This window comes from Micropterus salmoides, unplaced genomic scaffold (genome assembly GCF_014851395.1).
Source record: "Micropterus salmoides isolate LMB-PRFRI ecotype aquatic unplaced genomic scaffold, ASM1485139v1 Ms_hic_scaffold_1, whole genome shotgun sequence".
Classification (NCBI taxonomy): Eukaryota; Metazoa; Chordata; class Actinopteri; order Centrarchiformes; family Centrarchidae; genus Micropterus; species Micropterus salmoides.
The window spans coordinates 31,194,472-31,219,307 of NW_024040040.1; the positions used below are offsets into that span (position 1 = coordinate 31,194,472).

Here is a 24,836-nt window from a genome sequence, read left to right on the forward strand (position 1 = left end):
TGTGATCAGGCAACATGAATAGACAAAGATGCCATTACAAATGAATAAGGGGATGAATTTCTATGGTCACCTACTAGGCAGTCCACTGAAATCATTTCCACTGTGGGAATACACAAGCCTGGGCCGACAGAAGCATATCAGCCTGTCTTAGTTTCAGGGGAATTCAGTTATATGCAACATCTGTGTCAATATTATGGAGGTTTTAGGGTCCTCTGTTCTTTTTAAGAGGTGGAAGGGGTGTACAACTTTCAGCTCTGAAGGCCTGGAGCTTAAAGTAGGTTTTGGCAAATCTTACAGGAGAACCAAAACAAAAAGTGGAACAAAGTTTGATCAACTGCTGTAAATAACTTTTTATAGTATGCCTAATGTTATAAAAACACACATAATTATTTGTGATACATGGTTCATTTTCACTTTGATTGTTTAGGGCTGCAGTTAGCAATTATTTTCATGGTCAGTGAATCTACTGATTATTTTTTCAATTAATAGATTAATTTGATCTAAGACACATCAGAAGACAGTGAAAATGCACTGCTTGTGTTTGCTATGTTTCTTGTATCATTTCATCAGTCTCATTAATCCGTTTGTCCCTGTTATTTGTATACCCTTTATTCCCGTGTATCCCCCCCTTCAGCATGTCCTCTTCTTGCCAGGCCATGGTTGTAAATAAGAATTTGAGATATAAGAATTTTAAATAAATGTGAAATAAAAAACACAAGTTGCTAGAGCCCAAGTGGTGTCAACAAATGTTGATTTGTCCAACCAGCAGTCAAACCCCAAAGATATCCAGTTTATTGTGATGTAGGCTATTACAAGGAAAATCAGCACATTGTCACAAACAACCTGGATGTGGGGAGATGATGGTCAGACCTACATTTTTATTAGCAAGTAGCCTGAGTGTGAAGTGACCTTATCACTGAGCAGCATCCAGCTGCCTCCCCGCTGGAGAAGAGGCATGTTTCCTCAGTGCTGTACTGTGGTGTAGGCTAGAGGGGCTGTTCCTTCAGCAGATCCCAGCTCAGTCCGTCCAGAGCAGCGGCGCGGATGAGCGCTGGGGACTAGGCGGAAAGGCAACAACGCATTTTACAGGTAAGAGTGGCCCCGGGTCGAGCGACATACCGCCTTTAATTCGGGCGTGCGTTTATGGGGGGCTGTTTCCTTTTTTCTCTCTTTCAAATTTCGCGACACAGGCGGTCTGCCGAGGAGGCGAGCAGCTGCTGTGAGGAGCAGACAGAGGTGGAGAGTCGCATCTGCTCTGCGTTCAACATTTCCAGCGGTCCCTCAACTTGCAGCCAAGCCAGCTACCTCGGCGCTCTTCTGTCCGGCTGTCACTGCCTCCTCTGCTGGGATTAGAGGATTTAGGACAACACTGTGCCACTTTAAGGACGCGACATTAGAAGGTGAAGGAGCGACAGGATGGCGGTCTTTATTTTTTAACTTGCAGCGTGTGCGGTGGCGATTGCCACTATCTGCGGACGCGCTCCTTCCAGCTGAAGGTTAAAGATTGCTGATGGAGCTAGCCAGGCTAGCGTTAGCCCCGTTGTGTATGTCGTTCTCTGTGATGAGGAATAGAGGCCAAACTAAAACGCAGTTTTATATGTTCTAGCTTACCAGCAGACTTATATCGAGAGAAACACTAATTATGGACTTACTCACTGCGGCCGTGGCTTGTATTCGGTAGGCATTCTGTGTTACTCCAAACAGCTAATACAATTTTAACTTGTAGAATTGCTTTCCCTTACATTTCCACAGCGGTATTATTTCCACATTGTGTTATAATAGGCACTATTAATCAGTTGGAGTTACAAAACAAAGCTATCACTGAAATGCAGCCTGCAGGCATTCATCCATCGAATTTAACCATTTAACCACTTATCTGTGTAAGGTCTTCAGTCTTGTTGAAACAAGTAGCCTATGCATCTCTTGCTCACTGTAAAGAAACACACAGATGTTGGAACAGAATTTGGCTTGGTTTCTCCCTGCGTCTTAGTGCGGGACGCATCGGGGCTAGGCTAGTAAGCTACGGCAGCAACCTGCAACGGGAACCAGCGGAGCTCCCGTCATGCCAAGCCTGTCAATCATTTCATAACGACATGATGACAACACTCGGGTCCTTTAATGTAGCTCTCGGTTCTGGTCGGATGCTTAGGACGACCAAATGGCGATGGAAATGAGCTGAAAATAGCCTTAGCAAATGGCATGCCAAGTTTAGGTAGCTTTGATGTTGGAATGTTGTCACTTTGTCACACCTGCTGTTTGCATGAAGATGCCGCCTCCCTCCCCGCAGCCTCCTGCACGCACTATAAGCTTGCATGACTATACTGCCAGCTATCCTGCCGTCAGTTTCCTGAAACTGTTAAATAATGACATGTGCTTCAGATTTTCCTTTTAATATTGACCGGGAAAGTTAAAAGGTTTTCCCAGCCTACAAGATCAGATGGATGAAACACTCGTCTATGCTCTGATCTTTAATCACACCTCAAGCTATGTCACAGTGTTTGCAGTTGCTTAATGCCTTTAATTTTAGAAGGTAATAAATTGTGACTGTCACGTAGGGACCTCTAGAGGCCAGGAGCCAAGATTTCACCTGATCACTTAGTTATTGGAGTGTTGCTGCAGTGAACAAATGGAGCACCATCTTCCCATTTTATCTCACCAGATTTGATTAACTCACTCATATTTGGGCCGGCCTGTCATGGCCTCAGGTCTGATTATTTTAGGTAGTGTTATTTATGGATGTACTATTAACATTGCCCAGAAAAGATCTGTTCCCTCTTGCCAATATATTTCATAGCTCAGTGAGCTTACATCAAAAGCTGTTAGCAAAGTTCATTAAGTAGCATTTTTTAGACAGTGTGCAGGATGTATAGATAACAGCAGCTGATTGGTAAAAAAAAAAGGCTAACTAATGGAAAACATAGTCCAGACTAAGATAATGTGCATTTTCACAGGAAAGGGTAAAAAAAATAAGTGTGCGTGGGCGCATATGTGTTATGTAGTAGGTCTTTCACACATCCTTGAGACCGGGATGGTGTGTGAACACAAGGCCCTGCTAAATGCCCTGAGAGGGGGTGTGGATGGGAAGATGGGGAGTGTATTAAGAAGGGAAGCAGCTCATTAATTCCTTCCAGCAGCAGGGGAAAAGGTTGGTCAGCTAAAGTGGAGGGGCCCTCCACGGCCATGAAATGAGTCATACCAGTTCAACTTTCTGGAGTGGTCCAATCAGCCAGCGATAAGTATGGGCTGGGATAACTTCCTGGTGTTGCAGGCAGTGTGGTTATCTCAAGGCTAGACTTTCCCTTTCCAGTAATCGTATGTGTGCATTAGTTGTTTTAGCAGGTTTGACAGACTCTCTTCTTCACTCCGTCTGTCTTCAGCTTTATTTCTAGGTCAAGTGCATCAAGAAAATTAGTTTTTCTGCCATTGGGTAGATAGCCGAATCCTTTGAAAGTCATCTGATGTTTGCCCGGCTACAGGGATCCCCTTCGGAGGTCCTGCCTGATGTCACATGTGATGTCAGAGCAGCGGTGACGCAGGCAGGAGGAGGAAGGAGGCTGGTGGATGAAGCCAGCCAGAAATGTGTGAAAGCTACTGACATCTGCCAGTGTGCCTCTCAGAGCGAGAACGCAGGGCATTGAATCTGAGGCCTGGAATGGAATGCAAATTCAGCTTATATATTGTTATGTCCTAGCTGGATGCAAGCCGGTGGATGTTCATGTGTTTGGCAAATGGTTGAGCTGCCTGCTTTTTGATTTCTGTGTGTTACTTTTATGCCAGTGCAGTGATTAAGCCTTTGAGATAACCCTGACCATTCATTTTCATGTGTTTACGTAGAGGGTTTCCACGTTCATCAGGCCATCCGCAACAACAACACCTTAGTTAAATTGTGTGTGAGAGCCTTTTGAACCCACCTGTGATCTGCAGTCATCAACATAATTCTGATGTCGCCACGTCATTCTTGATGTGTTTAAGCTTTCCTGATGAGGTGTAGTGAGATTGTACGTTCTTTTCTACAACACTGTGCAGAAGGCATGCAGAGTCCATCTGATTTGCAGAAAGCCAGAGCGTGCTTACCCTTTGATCACTGTGTTTCTGTCTGATAAACTATGCCACTGTCATCTCTAGCAAGCCCCGGACCTTGACAGACACTAATTACCATGAAGCCAGTTTGGCATGCTCAGAAGCAGCATGGGTTGGGAATAGTTCAGTGCAGGTGAAGCCTGCTGTGTTGCAGAACATTGCCTTGGTGGATTAATGTGCCTAATAACTTCTCCTTCATGTTTTTTTTTCTCATATGAAATGATCATTTTCAAATGTTGACATGAGCTGTGGCGTTTTGGAGCAAATGCATAGCACTGAATCTAACTCCACATACTGTATGAGTGTTGGGTGCATTCAACTGAAAGAAATCTCATTACGTCAAATTGCTAGATTTCAGCTGAACTGAGCTAAGCCTGCTATCCAATGAAAAATGAGCCCATTGATGTGTGTCATACTGGTTGCTGCACATTTTTGTCTTGTGCGTTAGTGAGCTATTAGCTGTAGTATTCTTGTACTTAAGCCACATTTTCAGTGAAACACTGATAGTGCATTAGACAAATGTTAGACAAATATTTGGCTTGACTACTTTTTACAGTATGGTCTGGTTCTGAAATGAATCAGAACCAGACCATACTGCTCAGACTGTGATGTGTTGGAATATAGTGGAGAAGAAACAACCCCCTTCCACCACACACACACAGACACAGACACACACACACACACACACACCCTCCATTCCATCCTGTCTTTGATTTCGCTGCCAGTGGTGTCTGACTGTAATAAGTTTTGGACTGAGGCAATGCAGCGGGAATATCTTAGCAGCCCACATGCTATTGTCTGTGAGCTGCCATTCACAAAAGCAAAACAACTGTTGCCATGGGATATGCTCAACAAAATAACGAAAGTGGGTGTTTTTTGGATAAACCTTTCCACATGAGCTAATTGGCTCACAATGCACGGGCCCTCCCTGTTGCTACTCTCTCCACCAGGAGGGCGTGGATGCTGGAGAAAGGGCATGGGTTGCAATGTGATGATCTTTTTGTTGTTACCCATCATTAAAACAGATTAATTTGATAGTTTACCAACCTTAATTTTTCATTGTTGCAATAGGTCATATTTACCCTAAACTATAGTTGCATGGGTCCTGAGCCCGGTGGGATTTATTTGACGGATGGCGAGTGCACAGAGGGCAGGTAGCTCCTCCAGATATGCCCACGCTTTATATTGCTGAGTTACAGTCTACCTGAAGTGGAGAACAATGTGCTTCCTAGAGGTCAGCGCAGGGTAAAATATGGCCTGCGGCTGTTTATTCCTCCAGGCCCAGCCAAAAACAGGCCTCCAACTTCTTTCCCCAAGCCAAACAGGAGCCTGCAGAGAGCCTGATTGGAAACATTTGCGACACCGTCGGCTCTTCTCCATCCCCACAACGACGCACTTCCTCAGGAAGAGCGACGGCCCCTCCGCTGGACACAGTGATGTCACATAGATAAACAATCTGCGGACCGTTGCTGTTTGTTGAATGTGATGGGCTGTCATCCCGGAGAAACCCCTGTGCGTGCACAGTCCTAGCAGATGCAGGCCAGAGACAAGCCAAGTACACACCCACTCGGGTCAGTTGTTATAGATCCAAGGAGACTACGAACAATGTGTTGGAGAGGTGCGGCTCTTGTGGAATATTTTAGGAAGCAGGCTAATCGTATTTTGGTTCCAGGCTCTGGTGTATGAGATTTCTTTTGTTGTGGTGTTTTTCTGCTGGAGCCTGTTAAATCCAGATTTGTTTTTGTCTGTAGTTCTTCACTTTAAGGAGGACTGTGCTATTTTAACACATCTGTGTCTTCTTCAGGACAACATTAATCACTGTTACTCAATTTGTTTTGACCACAGTGCAGAAATAATAAGAGCAGAGCACAGACGAGTGTTTCAAGAAGAAGATAATCTTATGGTTATTACAGTATATTTTCATAGTCTTTCATGACTTCTTACTATCCACATAGTCTGTAACCTATGCCTGCAATCTGGACTGTTTACGAACACCCTCTAACTCTGCATTTCTGTACTCCCCGAGGCCTAATCTAGGTCTCTGTCTTACATTGTATGCCACCCATGCTGTCCCTCTGCTTGCCTTCCTCCCCACCTCCCCAGTATGCTCTCATCTCACTTGGCCCATGAATAAGGATCTGACACCAAACTGCCAACCTGCAAGCCGTCAGGCCCCTGCAGCCTGCTGCTGGTGTAACCACCAGTAAGGGCACAGGCCGCCCTAACGCAGCTAAAAAATGCTTGTATCTGTTTTTTTATAAACAAACCGTGACCTTAACAAAAGTTCACATGACCTCAAAAGCGGCGAACTTGCATCTTTCACTGCATAGTAAATGTAGAGTAAGTGAGGTTACAGTAGTAGTGTACAGTGGCTGATTAGAGAAACTGTGGAGGCTGGTGTGAGGGTCGTCTGCAGGGAAATGCCAGCCCTCATGTGGTTCTATTTATTTTTAGCTTACTTTGCAACATATGGTATCCATAAACTATATAACTATATTTCTCTCTTTGAGTGAGCCGTGTCATTAAAATGCAGCAGATCTGCACTTTTTTCCCAGTTGCCAAATTCAAGAGCCTACAATGCCAGTCTTTTTCACACAAGAAGGCATTGTAGCGAAACACAATGTTGTTGTGTTTAGGGGAATGAAAGCCAACCATTGTTGCATACCGTTGCTTGAATCCGAGGTTTTATTTGATATAAATGGGTAATTCCATTGCGTAACAGCATTAGCAGTATTTAAACGGAGCTTGTCATGGAAAGGAAGGACTGGGGGTGGGGTAGAGGTAGGGGACTGAATGAGAGCCGGTCACTTTACAGGAGGAAATCCTCACTTTTACTGATGATGGCGATAATCCTCATTTAGTGATGACACCAAGAGCAATTGCCTCGGATTAAGGGTTTAGCTAGATTAGACAGCATATGGATGAGCACTTAAAACAGGTTCATGTGCATATATCATAACAAAAATGAATTATTATATTAGTGAACATAGTTACCTAAAGCTCACTTAATTAAGGCTTTGTCTGGTTGGAGGGATAGGCTTCATCTTCAGGAAGAAAAGGTGGTGATACTGATCTGACTTTGATCTTGAAGTCTGATATGGGCTTCTCAAATGTTGTAGGGACACGTGGTGTTGCTTCTTAATTTAAAGTATAGAAGCATACTGTTAAAAAAATCTTGTACATCAAATTAGTGTGGTTGAATAATATGTAGTGACAAATTGCCACAAATATGACCATCTTGGATTCCATTTTGCTGGCATTTACTGTATTACGAGGACACTGTGTGACTTATTGAACATCGTCACTGGCCTGTTGCCCAGCACAAGATCAACTACAGATCATGAAACAGCCAATGCTAACCTGAATTTAAAGTGTTCACATGAGCCTTCCTACAAAACTCAGAACTAGCCTCTCCTTGAGGAGATTACTCAAAACGTAAATGGAGAGAGTTCAACTCAACAAAAGTATTAACTGGCTAAGCGCCAAGAGTCAATCCTCCAAAACTAACAGGTTTAAGGTTTTAAATGAAAAAGATAATCGTATTAGGGAACCACACATACAAAGAGAGCAGCATTTCACGGTCTTGGATCCTGTTAATCACCTATTAGGCTATCCTAAGGTTCAGGTATAAGGAGGAGGGGGGAGGGAGCAGGAGGGACTAGAATGGAGTAGTGATGCTGCCCTCTGAGTCAGGACTCTTTTCATAGATGGATTTTAGGAGCTCTATGGGACTATCATGGCTAAACAAATGCTAAGAAGCAAAACAAATGCTAATCTGCTTGCAGCTGAATACATTTCGGTGAGGCTGTGTCTGTTTTATAGAACAGAAAACACGCAATTTGGCTGTGCCATTAAACAATGATAGTGTGATTGGCTTTTAAACTGTCTGAACAGCATTTGATTCTGGCAACGAGTCTCATGCTGCTGTCCCTGAATGCCATTTCTTATTAGGGACAGCCAGGTTGTTGGCAGTCTGTTCCAGTGGAGAGTATTGAATGAGTGGGCTGCAGCAGCATCTGTCCTGTTGACAAGGCAGAAAGCATGACTTCATCAAGGGCATTACATCATGAGCAGATGCACCCTGGGTATCATCAATTCAGTTCCTCATTAGTCTTTGATAATAATACGTATAGTCATGTTTTGGGCCATAATGCTATTTTACCTTTATAATCATTGTTGATTATTTGGATATACTCAGTGTTTACTTATGGCTGCAACTAACTATTATTTTCAGTATTGATACTTTATTTGTGACATACACATACATGCAGCTAAATTCATTCTCTGCATTTAACCTATCCCTGAAGGGAGCAGTGGGCAGCCGCTGTGCAGCGCCCGGGGACCAACTGGTGTGTCTTGTTCGTGGCACTGGCTGAAGAACTTAACATGTTTTTTGATGGTGGTGACCGGGGTTTGAACCCGGGAGCTTCTTACTGTGAGGTCACAGTGCTATCCACTGTGCTGCCCTAATTAGTTTGTCGATTGTTGTTTTCTCTATTAACTGAGTAATTGTGTAGTCAAAACTCTAAAATATATTCAAGTGATGAACATAGACGACAAAGAAAACCACCAGAATTCACATTTGAGGATTAGGAACCACAGAGTTTTTGGCATTTTTGCCTAAACAAATTACTTGCTTATTTTCTGTTGTTCGATTAAGCTGCCAATAATTTGAGCTCTACACACAGACACACACCATACAAGAGGGCATGGTACATGTTGAGTCATTAGTTCAGTTCCTTTCGATTCAAAAAATATTCTATACTTTTTTTCTACAACTTTCTCAACGATTCAGAAAGGAAGGTAATAGTTTTGGAATAGACAAAACATTCTCCAAGCCAGCCATTTTTAGGGCATATAGCTAAAAAAAAATCTTCCTTTTAGACTAACCACAAAAAATACCTTTGAGATGAAGAGAAGATGTCGAAGAGGATATGGAGTTGAGCAGAGAGGAGTACAGTCCCCCAGTTGCCTCATTGATGCAGAACGTGAGCAGTGGTTGGCTGCTAACAGCTACCTGACAGCCACTGTATGGTAGTCAACAGGGAGCCCACTGTAAACAGTGACATTTCACTGCAGCACCACCAGCCTTCTGAAACTCACGCTGCTGATCATCACGATATTGAGGGTTTGCTGTTTACCTACAGTCCTCTCAGTTCTGGAAATGGACCACTTTAGTGCTGGTGATCTCCGAGTGAGATGGAAAGAGGGTTGTTGCTAGGAGGACTGGAGAAGAGAGGAGGGAGGGACAGGCTGCTGGGTAGGCGGGTGATCTCGGTTTTGTTGTGGCAGCTCAGAATTTGGGTTTGGGGGTCTTTTTTTGTTTCGTCCTCTCAACTGTCCACATGGGTTAGGACACTTGACAAAAACTGGACACGGGTAGCGGGGATAATGGTTTTACCGTCACATTCTTTTCTCTGTCTTTCTTCTTGTCTCTTCATGTCATCCCCCTCTTTCTTTTTTTCCCCAGTGATGGCCTCAGCTGCGCAGCTGTGCCGGTGATACTGCCGCTGCACGTAGGGAAGAAGCAGAGACGCCTTGACAACCGACCTACCTTCCTCTCTCTCAAAAAAAAAAAGGGAAGAGAAAGGGAAAAAGAAAACACACCAGCATAAACAAATGCGACCATGTACAGCGTGGAGGACCTCCTCATTTCTCATGGATACAAGCTGCCCAAGCATACCACCTCCTCCTCCACCCCTACCACAGTTCCCGTGTCCTCGTCCTGTCAGGCTTCCTCGTCCTCACCGCCGTCCTACAGCAAACACCATGAAATCTTGGAGAACAGGCCTGGTCCCAGGACAGTGAATGGCTATGAAAGAGGGCCCGGGATGCCCTATGGGAAAGGTGGCGGAACCAGGCTGCCCCAAGCATACAGCGGCGGTTGTCCCAACAACAACAACAACGAACACAAGGAGAGGAGCCAGTCCAGACGGGAGGGCGAGAGCCGGAGTCAAACTGACACCCACTCCTTGGGAGAGTCACTGACCTCAGACAGCGGGTAAGATGTAGTGTGTGCTGTGCCTTGAGACCAGTGATGTACTCCTGTCTGACTGACCCTTTTACATGCCCTATCCTGATTATGGTCCTCATCCTTTACTGAAAAATGACACAGTTATTCATTATTATGGTGCTTTGATGGAGCATATTAATGAAATTAAATAACTCATCAAGGAGTTTTGCATGGAGATTTTGGATCGCATCTCAAATGAAACACTGCAGCTCAATCCCTCCCACCATCTCTCTCTTGCTTCTGTCATTCCACTTGTGTGTAACCTCTCATTTCATCTCTATTCCCCTCTCTCCTCCTCTTCCCAATAAAGTCTTGGGCATGGGAGGAGGGATAATGTGTGCTGGATTCTTAATCTGCCACATGGGACCTTGGAGTTGTAATCAAAACAGGTTTTGGGCAAACCTATATGCCCCATTTGGGAATGCCCTGTCTTACACACACAGGGTGCCAGGTTTGTCAAGATACCCTTTCCCCCATTCTACCCCAAATGTAACCAATATGCCTAACAAGCTTCTTCTGTTTCACAAGCATTATATCTACTTATATAATGCATACCCCATCAATGATACAGATTCATGTAGGGTTTATTTAAATATGTATATGGAGGATAGGCTATATTTAGCTTAGTCTGGAGTTATGCAATTGAAACCCTCTTGGGTAGGGACTGTTGGAACGTATGATATTTCCAGAGATATCGCCAGGCTGCAGCCAATCTGTTTTTTCCTGAAAACAAGACTGTTTAGTTTGCCTATTTGCACCAGTTCCGGGGGTTGGTGTGCTGTAACTGAGACAAAGTCAATACAGCTGTTCCCATGTCCACACATTTAGGCAGACTTGTCAGATTTTTTCCCCCTTTCTCCTCACATTTTCTTTTGCCCACTTTTTCACTAATGCCATTTTGCCACCTGCCAGTGACAAAAATAGTCAAATGACCTTGAATAATGTCTGTGGTTGTGTTAGTGTTTTTTTCACTTTTCGGTTTATTCTTTGAGACGAGTAATCCGCATTTTCATGTCGCTGCTCTGCCAGCATTCTATTGGGAATGGGAATTGCTAAGACATATGTTCTGTGATTTCAGTCTGTTGTTTGTTCATCCTTCTATTTTTCTTCTCATCCAAATCCGTTTTGCCTGGCAGCTTTAGTTTAGATAAGGAGCAGGCCTATCTTGGCTCTCCCATTAGGCAGTGCTACTTAGACCCAATTAGACTAATGATGGTAACTCATCTTACATGAAATGCCCTCAAATTTAGCAGATTGGCATAAGTAGCCCCCCTTCCCCCTGCAAACATTTCTGGCCAGTGATGATCATGGATGGAAATGTCAAGGACGCTCACTGGCCTCGGCCTCGGGGGGTGTACACATGTGCTTGCGTCTTGTTTGCGTTGTCCGTCAGTCAGTCACTCTACAAATAGCCTGGAATGATCAGGCTGTATGCAGAGACCTATTGCATCTTGTTGTAGCCCATCAGGTCTGCCATCAAATATCCTCTCAGAAATATACTGGGAGCTTTCCTTATATGGGTTTATTGAAATGCTGCTCGTTTTGTCAGATTAGGAGCTAAAGAAACGTGCAACAGAAAGATTGTCAATGAAGCGTCCTCTAAATTGTTGATCCGTCTTGGAGGACATCCGGGAATAACAGACACTGTGTGTCGTTGTGTAATGTGTTCATTATGCCCCATAGAAAGTCACAATTACCAGACACTGCACTGCTACTCATGGTCATCTGTCTCCATCTAGTGGGAAATGCTTTAAATTTTTGAATCTGTCCACATGGTAGACCTCTTATCCAATTTGTTGTTCACCTATTTGTTGTTCAGGCCCTGAACAATTGTATTTCAGTATTTTGATTGCTTTAAAGGTGCAAATAACTTTGCTAAAATCTTTCAGTGTGCGCAGCATACCGCATTGCTTGGCTCATCTCTAAATCAGCTATGAACTAAAGGATCTTAAAGGTTGGGTTATGCTTGAAACAAACTGGTTTGCATGACACATACTCTGACCTTTCGTGGAAGGAATTCATAGTGTTGAACACAAAAAGATACAGACATAGTGGTGTAAAGAATGAATAAAGCAAGCTTGTGAGTAAGATTTTTGATAGTTGATTAATCTATCGATTATTGAAACAAATGATCGACTATTATGGATTACGGATTATGAATTGCAAAATTACAGTTTTGTTATTTAGCTATCAGATTTTCAATTAAACTTGAGGTTGTTTCACGCATGTGTGAATGAACAGTCAAGACAGTAAATCTAACATTTCTGCTGCAGCAACAGAAAGTTCTGCTGAAATCCAGTCCTTTTATTGACCAAACAGGTAAATACAGTAATAAATAACTGTGTGTGCAGTAGGGCTGCAGCAAATGATGGTTTTAGTGCCCCCCTGGTAACGGGATAAGTTGTGCACATTTATAGGTGATAGATATTTATTAGTCCTTTTGGAAATTCATAGTGTGTCATACAGCAAACATCAGACCGACAACCAGACAGTTGCTTTACAAACATCACCCGAGTGCTATACAAGATATGCTAACAACTCAGTCTTGAAGTCGTTGTGGCGTTCACACTACGTGACTAATCGGTGACAGGGTGTCACACACTACACGAGCTGACAGCGGCTGAGGACTGCGGCATACTTTGACTAGCCTTCAACTAAACAATCAATCGTGATTTCAGTTAAATGCTAAAGTTGCTGTTACTGTTACCTTGTCTGTGGTTGGCTGCTTTCTGATCAGGCGCCGCCGTGCTGTTGCCGAGGTTTTATGGTGGACGGACGGTAACATTACAGAGTTGTTGTTTTCTTTAGCTTGAAATAATCCCATACTTTTGACACTTTCTTCTTTGTCCCTCGCTATTTTCTCTCTCTTCCTCCACTTTGCAAACAGCTCCATTATTATCATGTTGTGTTCACAGAGTAAGCGCAATGTGCGACAGTAATGTCCCTGCGAAACACTGTGCTGTATAGTTATATGGATCAAATGAAGCATCGATGCAAAGAATTTGCGTCGATGAATTTTATTAATCGATTTTATCGATGAATTATTTAAGCCCTAGTGTGCAGCGCTGTGCGAGCACTCATCTGAACTGCTGATCTGCTGTCCAGTGACGGAGCAGCTTACACGCCGGTACTGAACACATACAGTGGGTACGGAAAGTATTCAGACCCCTTTAAATTTTTCACTCTTTGTTTCATTGCAGCCATTTTCCAAAAATCAAAAAAGTTCATTTTATTTCTCAGTAATGTACACTCAGCACCCCATCTTGACAGAAAAAAACAGAAATGTAGAAATTTTTGCAAATTTATTAAAAAAGAAAAACTGAAATATCACATGGTCATAAGTATTCAGACCCTTTGCTCAGTATTTAGTAGAAGCACCCTTTTGATCTAATACAGCCATGAGTCGTTTTGGGAAAGATGCAACAAGTTTTTCACATCTGGATTTGGGTATCCTCTGCCATTCCTCCTTGCAGATCCTCTCCAGTTCTGTCAGGTTGGATGGTAAACGTTGGTGGACAGCCATTTTCAGGTCTCTCCAGAGATGCTCAATTGGGTTTAAGTCAGGGCTCTGGCTGGGCCATTCAAGAACAGCCACGGAGTTGTTGTGAAGCCACTCCTTCGTTATTTTAGCGGTGTGCTTAGGGTCATTGTCTTGTTGGAAGGTAAACCTTCGGCCCAGTCTGAGGTCCAGAGCACTCTGGAAAAGGTTTTCGTCCAGGATATCCCTGTACTTGGCCGCATTCATCTTTCCCTCGATTGCAACCAGTCGTCCTGTCCCTGCAGCTGAAAAACACCCCCACAGCATGATGCTGCCACCACCATGCTTCACTGTTGAGACTGTATTGGACAGGTGATGAGCAGTGCCTGGTTTTCTCCACACATACCGCTTAGAATTAACGCCAAAAAGTTCTATCTTGGTCTCATCAGACCAGAGGATCTTATTTATCACCATCTTGGAGTCCTTCAGGTGTTTTTTAGCAAACTCCATGCGGGCTTTCATGTGTCTTGCACTGAGGAGAGGCTTCCGTCGGGCCGCTCTGCCATAAAGCCCCGACTGGTGGATTGCTGCAGTGATGGTTGACTTACTACAACTTTCTCCCATCTCCCGACTGCATCTCTGGAGCTCAGCCACAGTGACCTTTGGGTTCTTCTTTACCTCTCTCACCAAGGCTCTTCTCCCCCGATAGCTCAGTTTGGCCAGACGGCCAGCTCTAGGAAGGGTTCTGGTCGTCCCAAACGTCTTCCATTTGAGGATTATGGAGGCCACTGTGCTCTTAGGAACCTTAAGTGCAGCAGAAATTTTTTTGTAACCTTGGCCAGATCTGTGCCTTGCCACAATTCTGTCTCTGAGCTCTTCAGGCAGTTCCTTTGACCTCATGATTCTCATTTGCTCTGACATGCACTGTGAGCTGTAAGGTCTTATATAGACAGGTGTGTGGCTTTCCTAATCAAGTCCAATCAGTATAATCAAACACAGCTGGACTCAAATGAAGGTGTAGAACCATCTCAAGGATGATCAGAAGAAACAGACAGCACCTGAGTTAAATATGAGTGTCACGGCAAAGGGTCTGAATACTTATGACCATGTGATATTTCAGTTTTTCTTTTTTAATAAATTTGCAAAAATTTCTACATTTCTGTTTTTTTCTGTCAAGATGGGGTGCTGAGTGTACATTACTGAGAAATAAAATGAACTTTTTTGATTTTTGGAAAATGGCTGCAATGAAACAAAGAGTGAAAAATTTAAAGGGGTCTGAATACTTTCCGTACCCACTGTATTTATATACAAAGAAAAGAATAACTTAATACATTACATTTGCTGAAATTTACAAGAGGGGACCAATAATAATGATTTTGTAGTAGGGAGTCTGAAGCGGATTAGCCGCTGCCTTGCACATAGAAAGTTTTTTAAAGCACATACTTGTCCAGTGTTGTCTAATCTTGTGCATTGGCCAACAATACGTTGTCCAGCTGTAAACATTGAGCGGTGCATTGTTTATGATTGTAAAGTTAGAGCACATCTGGAATGTAAACAGGACCTTTGTGTATCATAATTATTTGCTACTCTCAGCACTATTAACAATACTTTTACCGTGGAAATATGGATAGAAAGCGTTACAGCTCATAACGTGAAGTAACATGGCTTGAATTTTTAAGCTAGCTTGCTAACTAGCTTACCAAGCTGAGTCTTCATCATCTGGCCAACTTTACGTGTCTCCTCTTCAGGTGCAGACACTATTCCGTCCAACAAGCACTTTGGTTGAAGCATATTTATGTGTTATGTGTTTCCTCACAGGTTCTGTGATGGCACCAGAGGTCCTCAGTCACAGTCCAAGGATGTGTCCTACTGGAGGAGAAGAGGCCAGGACTTCACTGTGCTCCTGGACTATGCTGACTTCAGAGAGCCCCATGGAGGAGGGCAGGGCAGTTACAGCAGGCCGGAGGGGTCTCAACAAGCTAGAGGCCAAGAGTTGTCTGCAGAGGAGCGTCAGAGGGCAGCTCAGGAGAGGCAACGTTGGGCCGCCCAGGCTCAGGCCCAGGTCCAGGCTCAGGCCCATGCTCATGCGCAGGCCCGCTCTAGAGAGAGGGAAGCCGCTCTCCACCAGTGGAGAATGGGGACTGAGAGGAAGTGTCAGAGCCTGGGGACAGATGAGTGGCGTCCAGCTGTGAGCTTTAGCCGCCAGCTGTCACAGAGTGAGGGTGAGCGTTGGGCACAGGAGCAGCAGCGGCTCCATGCCCGGACACCAGAAGGCATGGTAGTCCACCCCAGGACCAAAGCCAAATCCCAGTCCCTGCCCAGGATGCTGCAGCCTGAGAGCCTGCAATATGTGGACATAGCCTCGTCCGGTCAGGAACTGTACAGGCGGGTCAATGGCCACCCACTGTCACACCATGACCTTTATAGGGCACCCCGCTGGCCGGAGAATGGCAGGCCGGCTAGTGCCAACCAACTCTCAATGACACCAAAGCCCCGCTTCACCAGACCCCCCAGACCTCCCTCCTATGAGATGCACCAGCAGATCAGGGGAAGTTGTGAGATGTTGTCTGGAAGAGACTCAGTGATTTCCCAGGCCAGGGACAGAACACCACTTCCTATATCAAGGACCGGTGACTCCCAAATGGAATTTTTTGCACAGGACTCTGGACCTCCAGGATACATCCCTCCCCCATCATATAAAAGAGCTCCTATCATGGGAGGGGGGCGTCGGGGATATGGTGAAATTGCTGTTGACTACAGGTACAATTAGTCTCTTTCTTTGTCTAAATTTAAAAAATTCAACAATTTTTTCACTTTCACATTAATTACCTGTGCTTTTAAATTGAACGCTGAGTTTGTGAGAGCCAACCCCTGGATTTACGTTGTTATTATTATTATTATTCAGTTAGAATTAGTTATCTTCAAGAGGCTGTAATGTTATGTGTTGTAAACTTGAGACTAAAATAACTATTTATTTTAATGAAAGAAATTTACAGCTCAGCATCAAAAAGTTACACATACACCAATCATTTGAATAATTTTCATACAATTATTTCTAAGAATGTGAAAGAATGCTTCAAAGGACAGTATCACTGAATAAGAGCATTCAAGTTATGTCCTGCTTGAAGGAAAATGTACTCAGTATTTGTGACCAGAGATGGTACAGCCACTTAATACTGCATTTAATGTCAAACCTATACATCTCAAATGATACTCAACTTAAAAGTTAAAAAGTGTTACAAAGCATAACGTGAGACTGGCCCAGGCCAGATTATGATAGATCTCTCCAAATGGATTTGTTATGCCGTTACAATGGAGAGGCTCCAGTCTTTTCAGGATCATCGTCTGTTCTTTGTTATCTGGTGATATTTGTTGATATTTATAATTGTATCTGCACAGTGCAACAAAGGTATATTATATGTTGTATGCTGAAAGTGATTGAAGCCATTTCACTTCAACATTTGCAAAAGTACTTCTTAACTCGCTTAATAGATAGTGGAGTGCAGTTAGGTTGGCTAACATCATTTCAGTTATTTTTGAAGCCTTCAATCTCTTTTTGTTCCCTTTTGTCTTGTTGATGTCATTGTTGCTTAGATAATGTGCAACTGTTTGTTTGTAGGTACAGAGGTGATGTATACCAGCAGATACAAGTGGCTCCAGATGGATCTCACTGGTTCACCAGACATCCAGCTGGTTCCTGGCCTGATCCCCAGAGAGAAAGGGGCATGTCTGGGCAGAAGCAGCTTTACCCAATGTATACTACACACGAGCACCCTGGTGGAGGGATCCAATACATCCCCTTTGACGACCCCCGTATCCGTCATTTTTCCTCAGCCCTGGGTGGCAACTCCCTGACGGACGCAGACAAGATCCGCCACATTCGCAATGAGCTTCCCAGCGTCACCGTGTCGGAACCTGCATCCGACGACAGTGCCTTTTTGCCCCCGCCATTGGGGCCTTTCATCGCTGCCAAACTGGCCGATGATTCTAACCAGACATCTTCTAGCGACTTCGACAATGACAATAACAGGTGGCACAGTGACTTGCACAAAGAGACTGTTGATAACTTCCCAGCAACTGACCAAAACTGCAACAACAGATATCCCAAAAACCATTGTCCTCCTCCATCTCCCTCTTCAGCCTTCCAGGTCCCGTTAACAAGGACTTCTTCTCATCAGGGGTCCAGCTCAGATCAGGTCTTTGCAGAAACCATTACCCAAGTGAAGAAAATTGTCCCAGATTCAGGGCCAGAGAACAACAGGAACACAAAGAGAAGAGTGAGTGAAACCATCTTCTGCCTTGTATCTGTTCCTGTTCACACACCGACTAACATTAACAAAGACTTAGCGGCAGATCAGAACAACAATAAAACAATACCAAGCCTGACTGTGACCAACACAGACACTTTCGCTGTAGGCCTCAAGGAGAGGCTGAATGTGCGGAGCAAGTCAGTGAATGAGATGCCCATCAAACACCACTACTCTCACTTTCATACTTGCAGCACATCCTCAATGAGGAACTACAAGAGGGCACCTTTAAGGAAGGAGATAATAGATGCCTGGGCACTTCAAGCCAGTGAAGACAAAGAGATGTGCTATGCTGGGTCTTGGCCTGGAAACCAGTACCGAAACCAAGAAACCCAGACTGGCTCACCCCTGACAGTGGTGAAAAGTCCAGATGCTCAGAGTCCTCCTGGGGGACAAGAGCCTGTTCAGTCTGTCTCAGACACAACCACAGACAGTGGTGTGGGGACAGACAGTAGTTCATCTTATGGTTACCCCATGGCAGGACAGAAAAATCTTCATCTTTCTAGCAACAGCGCCTTCTCCCGTCTCAGCCTCAGCACAACACAACTGCCATCTCTAAATACTTCACAAGACCCATCCTCCACATCAAAGGACCAGGATCAGGGAGACCTGCAGCCATCCTCTCCCAGGAAGAGCAACTCCAGTCCGCCAGAGAGTGCAGAGCAAGTGGCCTTTGGTCAGTTTCTCTTAAAGCCAGTGAACCGACGACCCTGTGATGCCATTGATGAACTGGAGATCATTAATAAGGAGATGGAAGACACAATCAGTAAGAGACCCAGCATGGGTCCGTGCATTGATGATCTAGATGGGGTGAATAAAAAATTAGAGCAGTTTAAATCAGGAGAACATTTCACTGCTGGTCCAGAACCAGGCAGAGAAGCAATCAGTCTTCCACCAATGCACATAGAAAAACCCAACAATATAAAAGTCAGATCAAAGTCCTTTGCTTCTACCACTGATCTAGACTCCATGAACATGAGGAGTGCTTTCTCCAGGCCAAAGGCCAACAACATACCACCAACCAATGACAGTTGCCTCTTGCCCTCACTACCCCAACACAATGAGTCAAACCAGCTCTATAGACAGGACATCCCAGTTCCTCAAGAGTCTTTGCTGAGGGATGTGGGCTTAACTGTCTACACAGAGACTCCTGGTGGTCCCGGGGAGCCAATGCAGCGCTCCCTCTCAGTCCCATCTCCACTCGATCATAAGGAGCTTAGTCAGTCAGTGCAGCTCTCGTGGGAGAGCAGGACAGCACTTGTTAAATATAGTGGTAGCCCTGAGCACAATTCAAATAAAGAGCTTCATGCTGAGGTAGAGACAGAGAGAAAGGCTAAATCGGACAATGTTTTGCCATTCAGGGGTGATGTGAATTTAAGCCTCTGTAGAAGTAGGAGTGAAAGCAGCAGATCACCTCAGAAAGAATGTTCACCACATGCCACCAGACTGAGCAGGGAGGTTTCTTTTGTATTTGAGAATGATGATGTCGATGAGAGATACACCATTTCTGAGCCTCTGAAGTATAAGAATGATTCAACCATAGCAGATAAGCACCTGGAAAACTTACTGATTCAGGAAAAAGCCAATTCTTTACCTGCAGAGGACCTCAGCAATCTGTATGAGGTGAAATGCGCAAAAGGTATTCCTGAAAATGAGTCCATTGAGCAGAGGGCTGCCAGAATCCTGGGTATAGAAGTTCCAGTTGAGGCCTTGGGTATGGCTGACAAACAGTCAGAGGACAACCAGGATGATAAGGATACCACTGTAGCTAAGAGACTACAAAGTCAAGGCGAAGAGACACAGCATGTGACAGGAGAGTGTGAGCAAGTCAAAAAGGAGTTCCTGATTTTCCAGGGAGCAGAGGAGGTCAAAGAGACAGGATCAGGAGTGGACCACGAAGAAGGAGACAGACAGAAGCACAGGAGCAACCACAGTGATGGTGAAGACAATGAGGATACTGACATTCAATCCCAGGTGGTACTGGACCTGCCTGAGTTCCCACCCAGTAAGCTTCCCCTATCCCTGCCTGTCACCCCTGATGAGAAGCTAGCACTTAGCATGTGCAGTGTGGAGAAGAGGGGGCGAGGAGGAGCATGTAAACTAATCGAATCCCTGCAAGATAAGCTAAACTCTTTCGCTTCGTCATCTGCTACATCTTTGGGCAGGTCAAGCACAGAGAGAATGGCCCGTCTGAAAGAGCTGGACTCAGTGTCTCGAATAAGACACCTCAGTCTCAAAGAGTCTGGAGGAGAAGTTTATACTGAGGAGAGGGATGGTGACAGAGAGGAGAGTGAAGTTCAGGAAGATAAAAAGGATGTGGAGCAACAAGAAGAGGAAGAGGATAAGAAACTGGAGGACGAAGGAGGGAAGGAGGAGGAAAACCCAGATGAACATGAGAATGCACATGAAACACATGACAAGTTGGGGGATCCTGAAGAAGACTGTAAACCTAAAGAAGAAGTGAATGAAGTTATATGTGAGGATGAGCAAAGACCAGAAGAGGAGGTAGAAGAGATTAATGATGAGATTGCACTAAAAGTGGAAAACGAAGCGAGTAAAGAAGTAGGTGTTGAAATAAAAACAGAAGCACCAGGAGAGGTGAATCTGGAAATTGTGGAGGATTACAAAGAAAACCCTGCGGAGAATGTGAGAGATGGACAGAATACAGCAGAGGTCAGTAGAGCTGAGGCAACACAAGAAGGTGAGGGAGAAAAATTGCCTAAACCGAAGCAGCGCACCAGGCTCCAGAAGCCTCCTCTGCTTCCTAAACCTCGCAGCGTTCCCAAGAGAGAAATAACCCTGCCACTCAGCTTCAGCACTGGGACCTGTGGCCCCTCGAATACGGAGGATGAAGAAATGCTCTCTGTCTCAGGTGGGTACAAAGGAATTAACATTTGATATCCTTGTTTTGCCTTCAAAGTGAAGCAGCATCATTAGTATAATATATGGTTATTAGCTATGTACAAATACTTTTGATTGTGATTCTACTGTTATAGAGGTTAAACATTTTTCAAAATATTATTTGCTTTCTTTTGTGAGTGTGAGTTGATCGAATTGAAGACTCATGTCTGTGCATTAAGTGCAAAGCTTGAGTGGGTATGGGGTTTGTCTATTTGTGCATGAGCAGAATTTAAAAATTACACTTCTTGGATTTCGGGTGGTTATGTGCTGGAGCTACCGTATTCCATAACGAACTTCTGTGCAGTACTTCTAGCTGTATTGGTGGTTGCCCGATATGGTCAGTTAGCAGAGGTTTTGGTTTTGTCTCTGTCTGAAAGCTATAAACCGCCAGGGTTTTTCCTTCAAAATGAGGCAAGTGAAATTAAATGTCACGAGAGGCGATTTGTTGCAGGAAAACGATCAGTGGAAACAGTGAGTCAGAGTTGGAGAGAGGAGTTTGTTGTGTTGAACAGCGGACTCTTAAGCTTTTGTAGTGGGGCTGGTTAAATTTACACAGTGCAGAGGGTTCGAGTCACTAGCCTGATTGGCAGGTCGCCATGGTAGTGACTTGTCAATCACAATGTAGTCCCGCCGTAAACCATACGCTGCTTTATCGTCTATTTTCTTCTAAATTGGACCATATTTTACCAGATGAACATCATACTGTATTAACGAAGACTTGAAACTAGCTATTGAGACCATAAAAAAGTGTTTACTGAGGTAATAAATCAGGTGAGAAGTAGGGTCTTTTAACCATTATTTCTAAAGGAGCCGGACTTCTTTTTCAACCAGAGGAGTCGCACCCTGCTGGCCATTCGATAGAATGCAGGTTTAAGGGACTTAAATGCTCAGACCCAGAAGTTCTAGCTTGCTAGTCTCTCACTCGATTTCAGAGTGATCATTTTCCTTGAGCAAGACTTCTGTTTCCTGTTAAAAACAAAGGGTGTCACCAGGGGTCAATCTTAGAGATCCTTTCCATGATGTTCTCAGACACCTGGTATAACAGTCTGAGCCTGTCAGTGGGAAAAAGAAGCACATAGGTGGACGTAATTTTGACAGGCATAATTACCCTGAATGAATATGTTGCAGCCATTGCAGCCAGTTGGCAGCTGCCAGCTGAAGCCATCTACTGCACAGATTCCAAAACTTTTTGTACCTACTAGTAATTTGGACCCCAAAATCGGTGAATATAGGCCCCAGGTTTAAAAAAAACAATATTAATTAAATTAAATACAACACACACACTTAACAAACATTTTTACAACATTTTATAGTTAAGGGCCACTTGCAGTGAAGCTGATGAATTCCTGGATATGAAATGTTCATCTGCAATTTTCTGTATTGGTCCCACTAATATTTGTTTTTACTGAAGCATGTCACATGACATGGTTAAGCTCAATTGCTTGTTAAAAACAAATAGCTAATCAGCCAATCACATGGCAGCAACTCAGTGCATTTAGGCATGTAGACGTGGTCAAGCCAACTTGAAGTTGAAACTGAGCATGATACAAACAAAACAGTGACCTACTTGTACAAAGATTGCTTTATAGCTTTACTGGTGGTCAAGAACACCACAGGGTACCTTTAGTTTCCACCTTTTCAAGGGCAAATAATATTGTTCTGACTTGTTTTCGATTGTGTTCTGATCATTTTTCTTTCTCTCTTTTCTCATCAGACTCCTATGACCCCAGTCGAGTGGAGAGAGTATAACATCTGACACTGCCCTCACCACTGTGGAAATCTGTCTTTCTCAAGTTAACAGCTTTTTCCAACAACAAAGGCTTTCATCTCACCTCATGGCTTAGTCAGCTGTGACCCCTCCGATATTGTTACACATTATTTTCACAGAACTGACTGTTCTGGTGCTGCGAGAGCATTTTTACAGCCAAATAAAGGCACCACCGGTGCCGTTTCTCCAGGCCTTTTCAATCTCGACAACCTCTTCCTTCCATTCTCTCCACTTCTCAAAAAGATTAATTTGCTCAAGGAAGCGGACTTCTTGCTTTTGAAGTTGTCTTGTTTTGCTTTTGGAAAAATGCATGTCATTATTCCTGTCCAAACTTGGGCTCCTTATTGAGCTTAGGTGTTGAAATATGAATGTAAAAGTGCTTCTGCTCAACAAACAAAAGAAATGTAACAGAAAAAAACAACAAAAAGGCAACAGTATTGCATTACAATCAGTATTAACCTACACCAAATGTAAATAAAAAAGAGTTATAAGATTTTATTAAGAATATAAAAAATCAATTTAAGACATTTAATTGCTGAAGAAATTTATATTTTCTTATCTATGTTAAGAAAGAAAGATTTTTGGTAGTGTAGTCTTTGGGTGTATTACTAATAATGAACCCCCCATGGTCTATATTCTTATACTTGTGTGATAGAGAATGTACTCAGAGAGCCTGTAATGCAATGAGAAACACTGTGGTCTTTCAATAGTTTCACTCAAGAGCAATATAGTCGTCGTATACGGGACATTTGTGGCATGTTTTGAGTAGCGAGTGTCCATTTCAACCTTTTGGTACAAGTGTTAGATTTGCACTGCTGAGATTATTGGCTTTATGTTATCAGTGAGAACCTGATAATCTCTTCAAATACTTTGAGATTACAGAAGGAGGGATTCATATTTGCACCCTCCCTGTTCTCCTTTGCTGTCAGTGTCAGTGTCAGCATCAGCAATCGCAGCGTGTATCAGAAACGTCTGATTTAAGTGTTATTTTTGTTAATCCTCATATTGTTGAAGAAGAAAATCTATATTTTGTGGCATTAACAGAAGTCTATATTTAACTGTGGAATTTTTCCTTTGTTCACATCTTAGTTTGTGTGGTTTCAGAAGTGCTTTTTTGCAGGAAATCATAGATGTAGCTATATTGATCGCAGTGTGCCTTGTACACACTGTTTCTGTGGAGGACTTCATTTGTGTGTAACACATTCAGAAGTGTCGGTTTTCGGATCCTAATTTAAACTGTACCACACTATGTAATTATAACTTCAATGAAAACTGAAACATTTGAAGTTGTTTTGGCAATAATAATAAAATTTAGCTTAAGAAGCATAATATTGATGCTGTACAGAACATGTTCAGTCATTTAATGTTGACATATCAGTGCTTTATAAGTTGTGGGCATAACTGGCAGTCGGTTTACTTAAACTCACTTCATTTACTAGGGTAGCAATACAAGAAATTAAAAAACATACCAAACCAAACTTTATGCTATGCATTGGACATCTACATTTACTGGGTTAAATACCAAAATTCATAGTTAAAACGGCATCTTCTGGTTAGCTTGTTTGACCCTATCGCTATGTGATCCAGCTGTATTTAATGTGGAACCTGTTGGATCTGGTTATAGACATGCATGGAAATGGCTCTGTCTGGAGTTCAGTGGAGTGGAAGGTCCGTGCGAGGATTTGTCCTGTTACCAGCCCAGTACCCGTACCTCTGTGTTCTAGGTAACGTGTTATCTGGTCATTCTCATAGGTCTTTTTGTACTAAAAGTTCTTTGTAACATGATATAGACTATTGGTGCACATTCTTGCTTTGATATTTTCTATTTTCATACATGTACAGCTTCTTTTGTACGCGCGCAACATCTTTCTTTTTTTTCTTTTTTGTGTGCATGAAATGCGTAAGAAGTCACAGAGACAAGGTGTATTTGCATATAATTGCATTTGGTACTATATAGTCTATACAATAAACAACTGTTATATTTCATAATAATGTATATTTTATTTTCAAAACGTTATGCTACATATTTAAAACAGAACAAGGTATTTTTAGATTATTGTGAAAAGGGAACTGTTTTTGAAGGCACAATATTTGTCTATATTTGAAATGATCATCAAAAAAGATCATAAATAGAGGCAAGTGTGTGCTATTGTACAGTACTGCAGAGTATTCATAAATAAAAGTCTTTGCATGAAACATTTTGTCTCTGACTTTATTACATTCATTATTATTAAACATAATTTGATGCAAAGAGAACATTTGGAAAATAATGCATATATTTAATAAAAA

At 43.2% G+C, this 24,836-nt stretch overlaps 1 protein-coding gene across 2 annotated transcripts; it reads left to right on the plus strand.

Annotated features, from left to right (window-relative positions):
- The first annotated feature begins 822 nt into the window (after positions 1 to 822).
- jcada (junctional cadherin 5 associated a) lies at positions 823 to 24,836 on the plus strand. Of its 2 annotated transcripts, XM_038723913.1 has the most exons (6): positions 823 to 1,089; positions 1,191 to 1,400; positions 9,551 to 10,081; positions 15,390 to 16,331; positions 17,191 to 20,750; positions 22,494 to 24,836. In XM_038723913.1, the coding sequence occupies exons 3-6, from the start codon at positions 9,708 to 9,710 to the stop codon at positions 22,526 to 22,528; spliced, it is 4,911 nt and encodes a 1,636-aa protein (XP_038579841.1). In that variant the 5' UTR covers positions 823 to 1,089; positions 1,191 to 1,400; positions 9,551 to 9,707; the 3' UTR covers positions 22,529 to 24,836. The 2 variants fall into 2 exon arrangements, with proteins under 2 accessions (XP_038579841.1, XP_038579848.1); XM_038723920.1 differs by lacking the exon at positions 1,191 to 1,400.

What these genes read in the sequence shown, in the direction of transcription:
- jcada (XM_038723913.1), top strand. Translation starts at nt 9,708, where the DNA reads ATGTACAGCGTGGAGGACCTCCTCATTTCTCATGGATACAAGCTGCCC. An exon ending in GAAATTGCTGTTGACTACAG is followed by an intron (nt 16,332 to 17,190) that starts GTACAATTAGTC and finishes GTTTGTTTGTAG; the next exon opens with GTACAGAGGTGATGTATACC. An exon ending in AGAAATGCTCTCTGTCTCAG is followed by an intron (nt 20,751 to 22,493) that starts GTGGGTACAAAG and finishes TTTTCTCATCAG; the next exon opens with ACTCCTATGACCCCAGTCGA.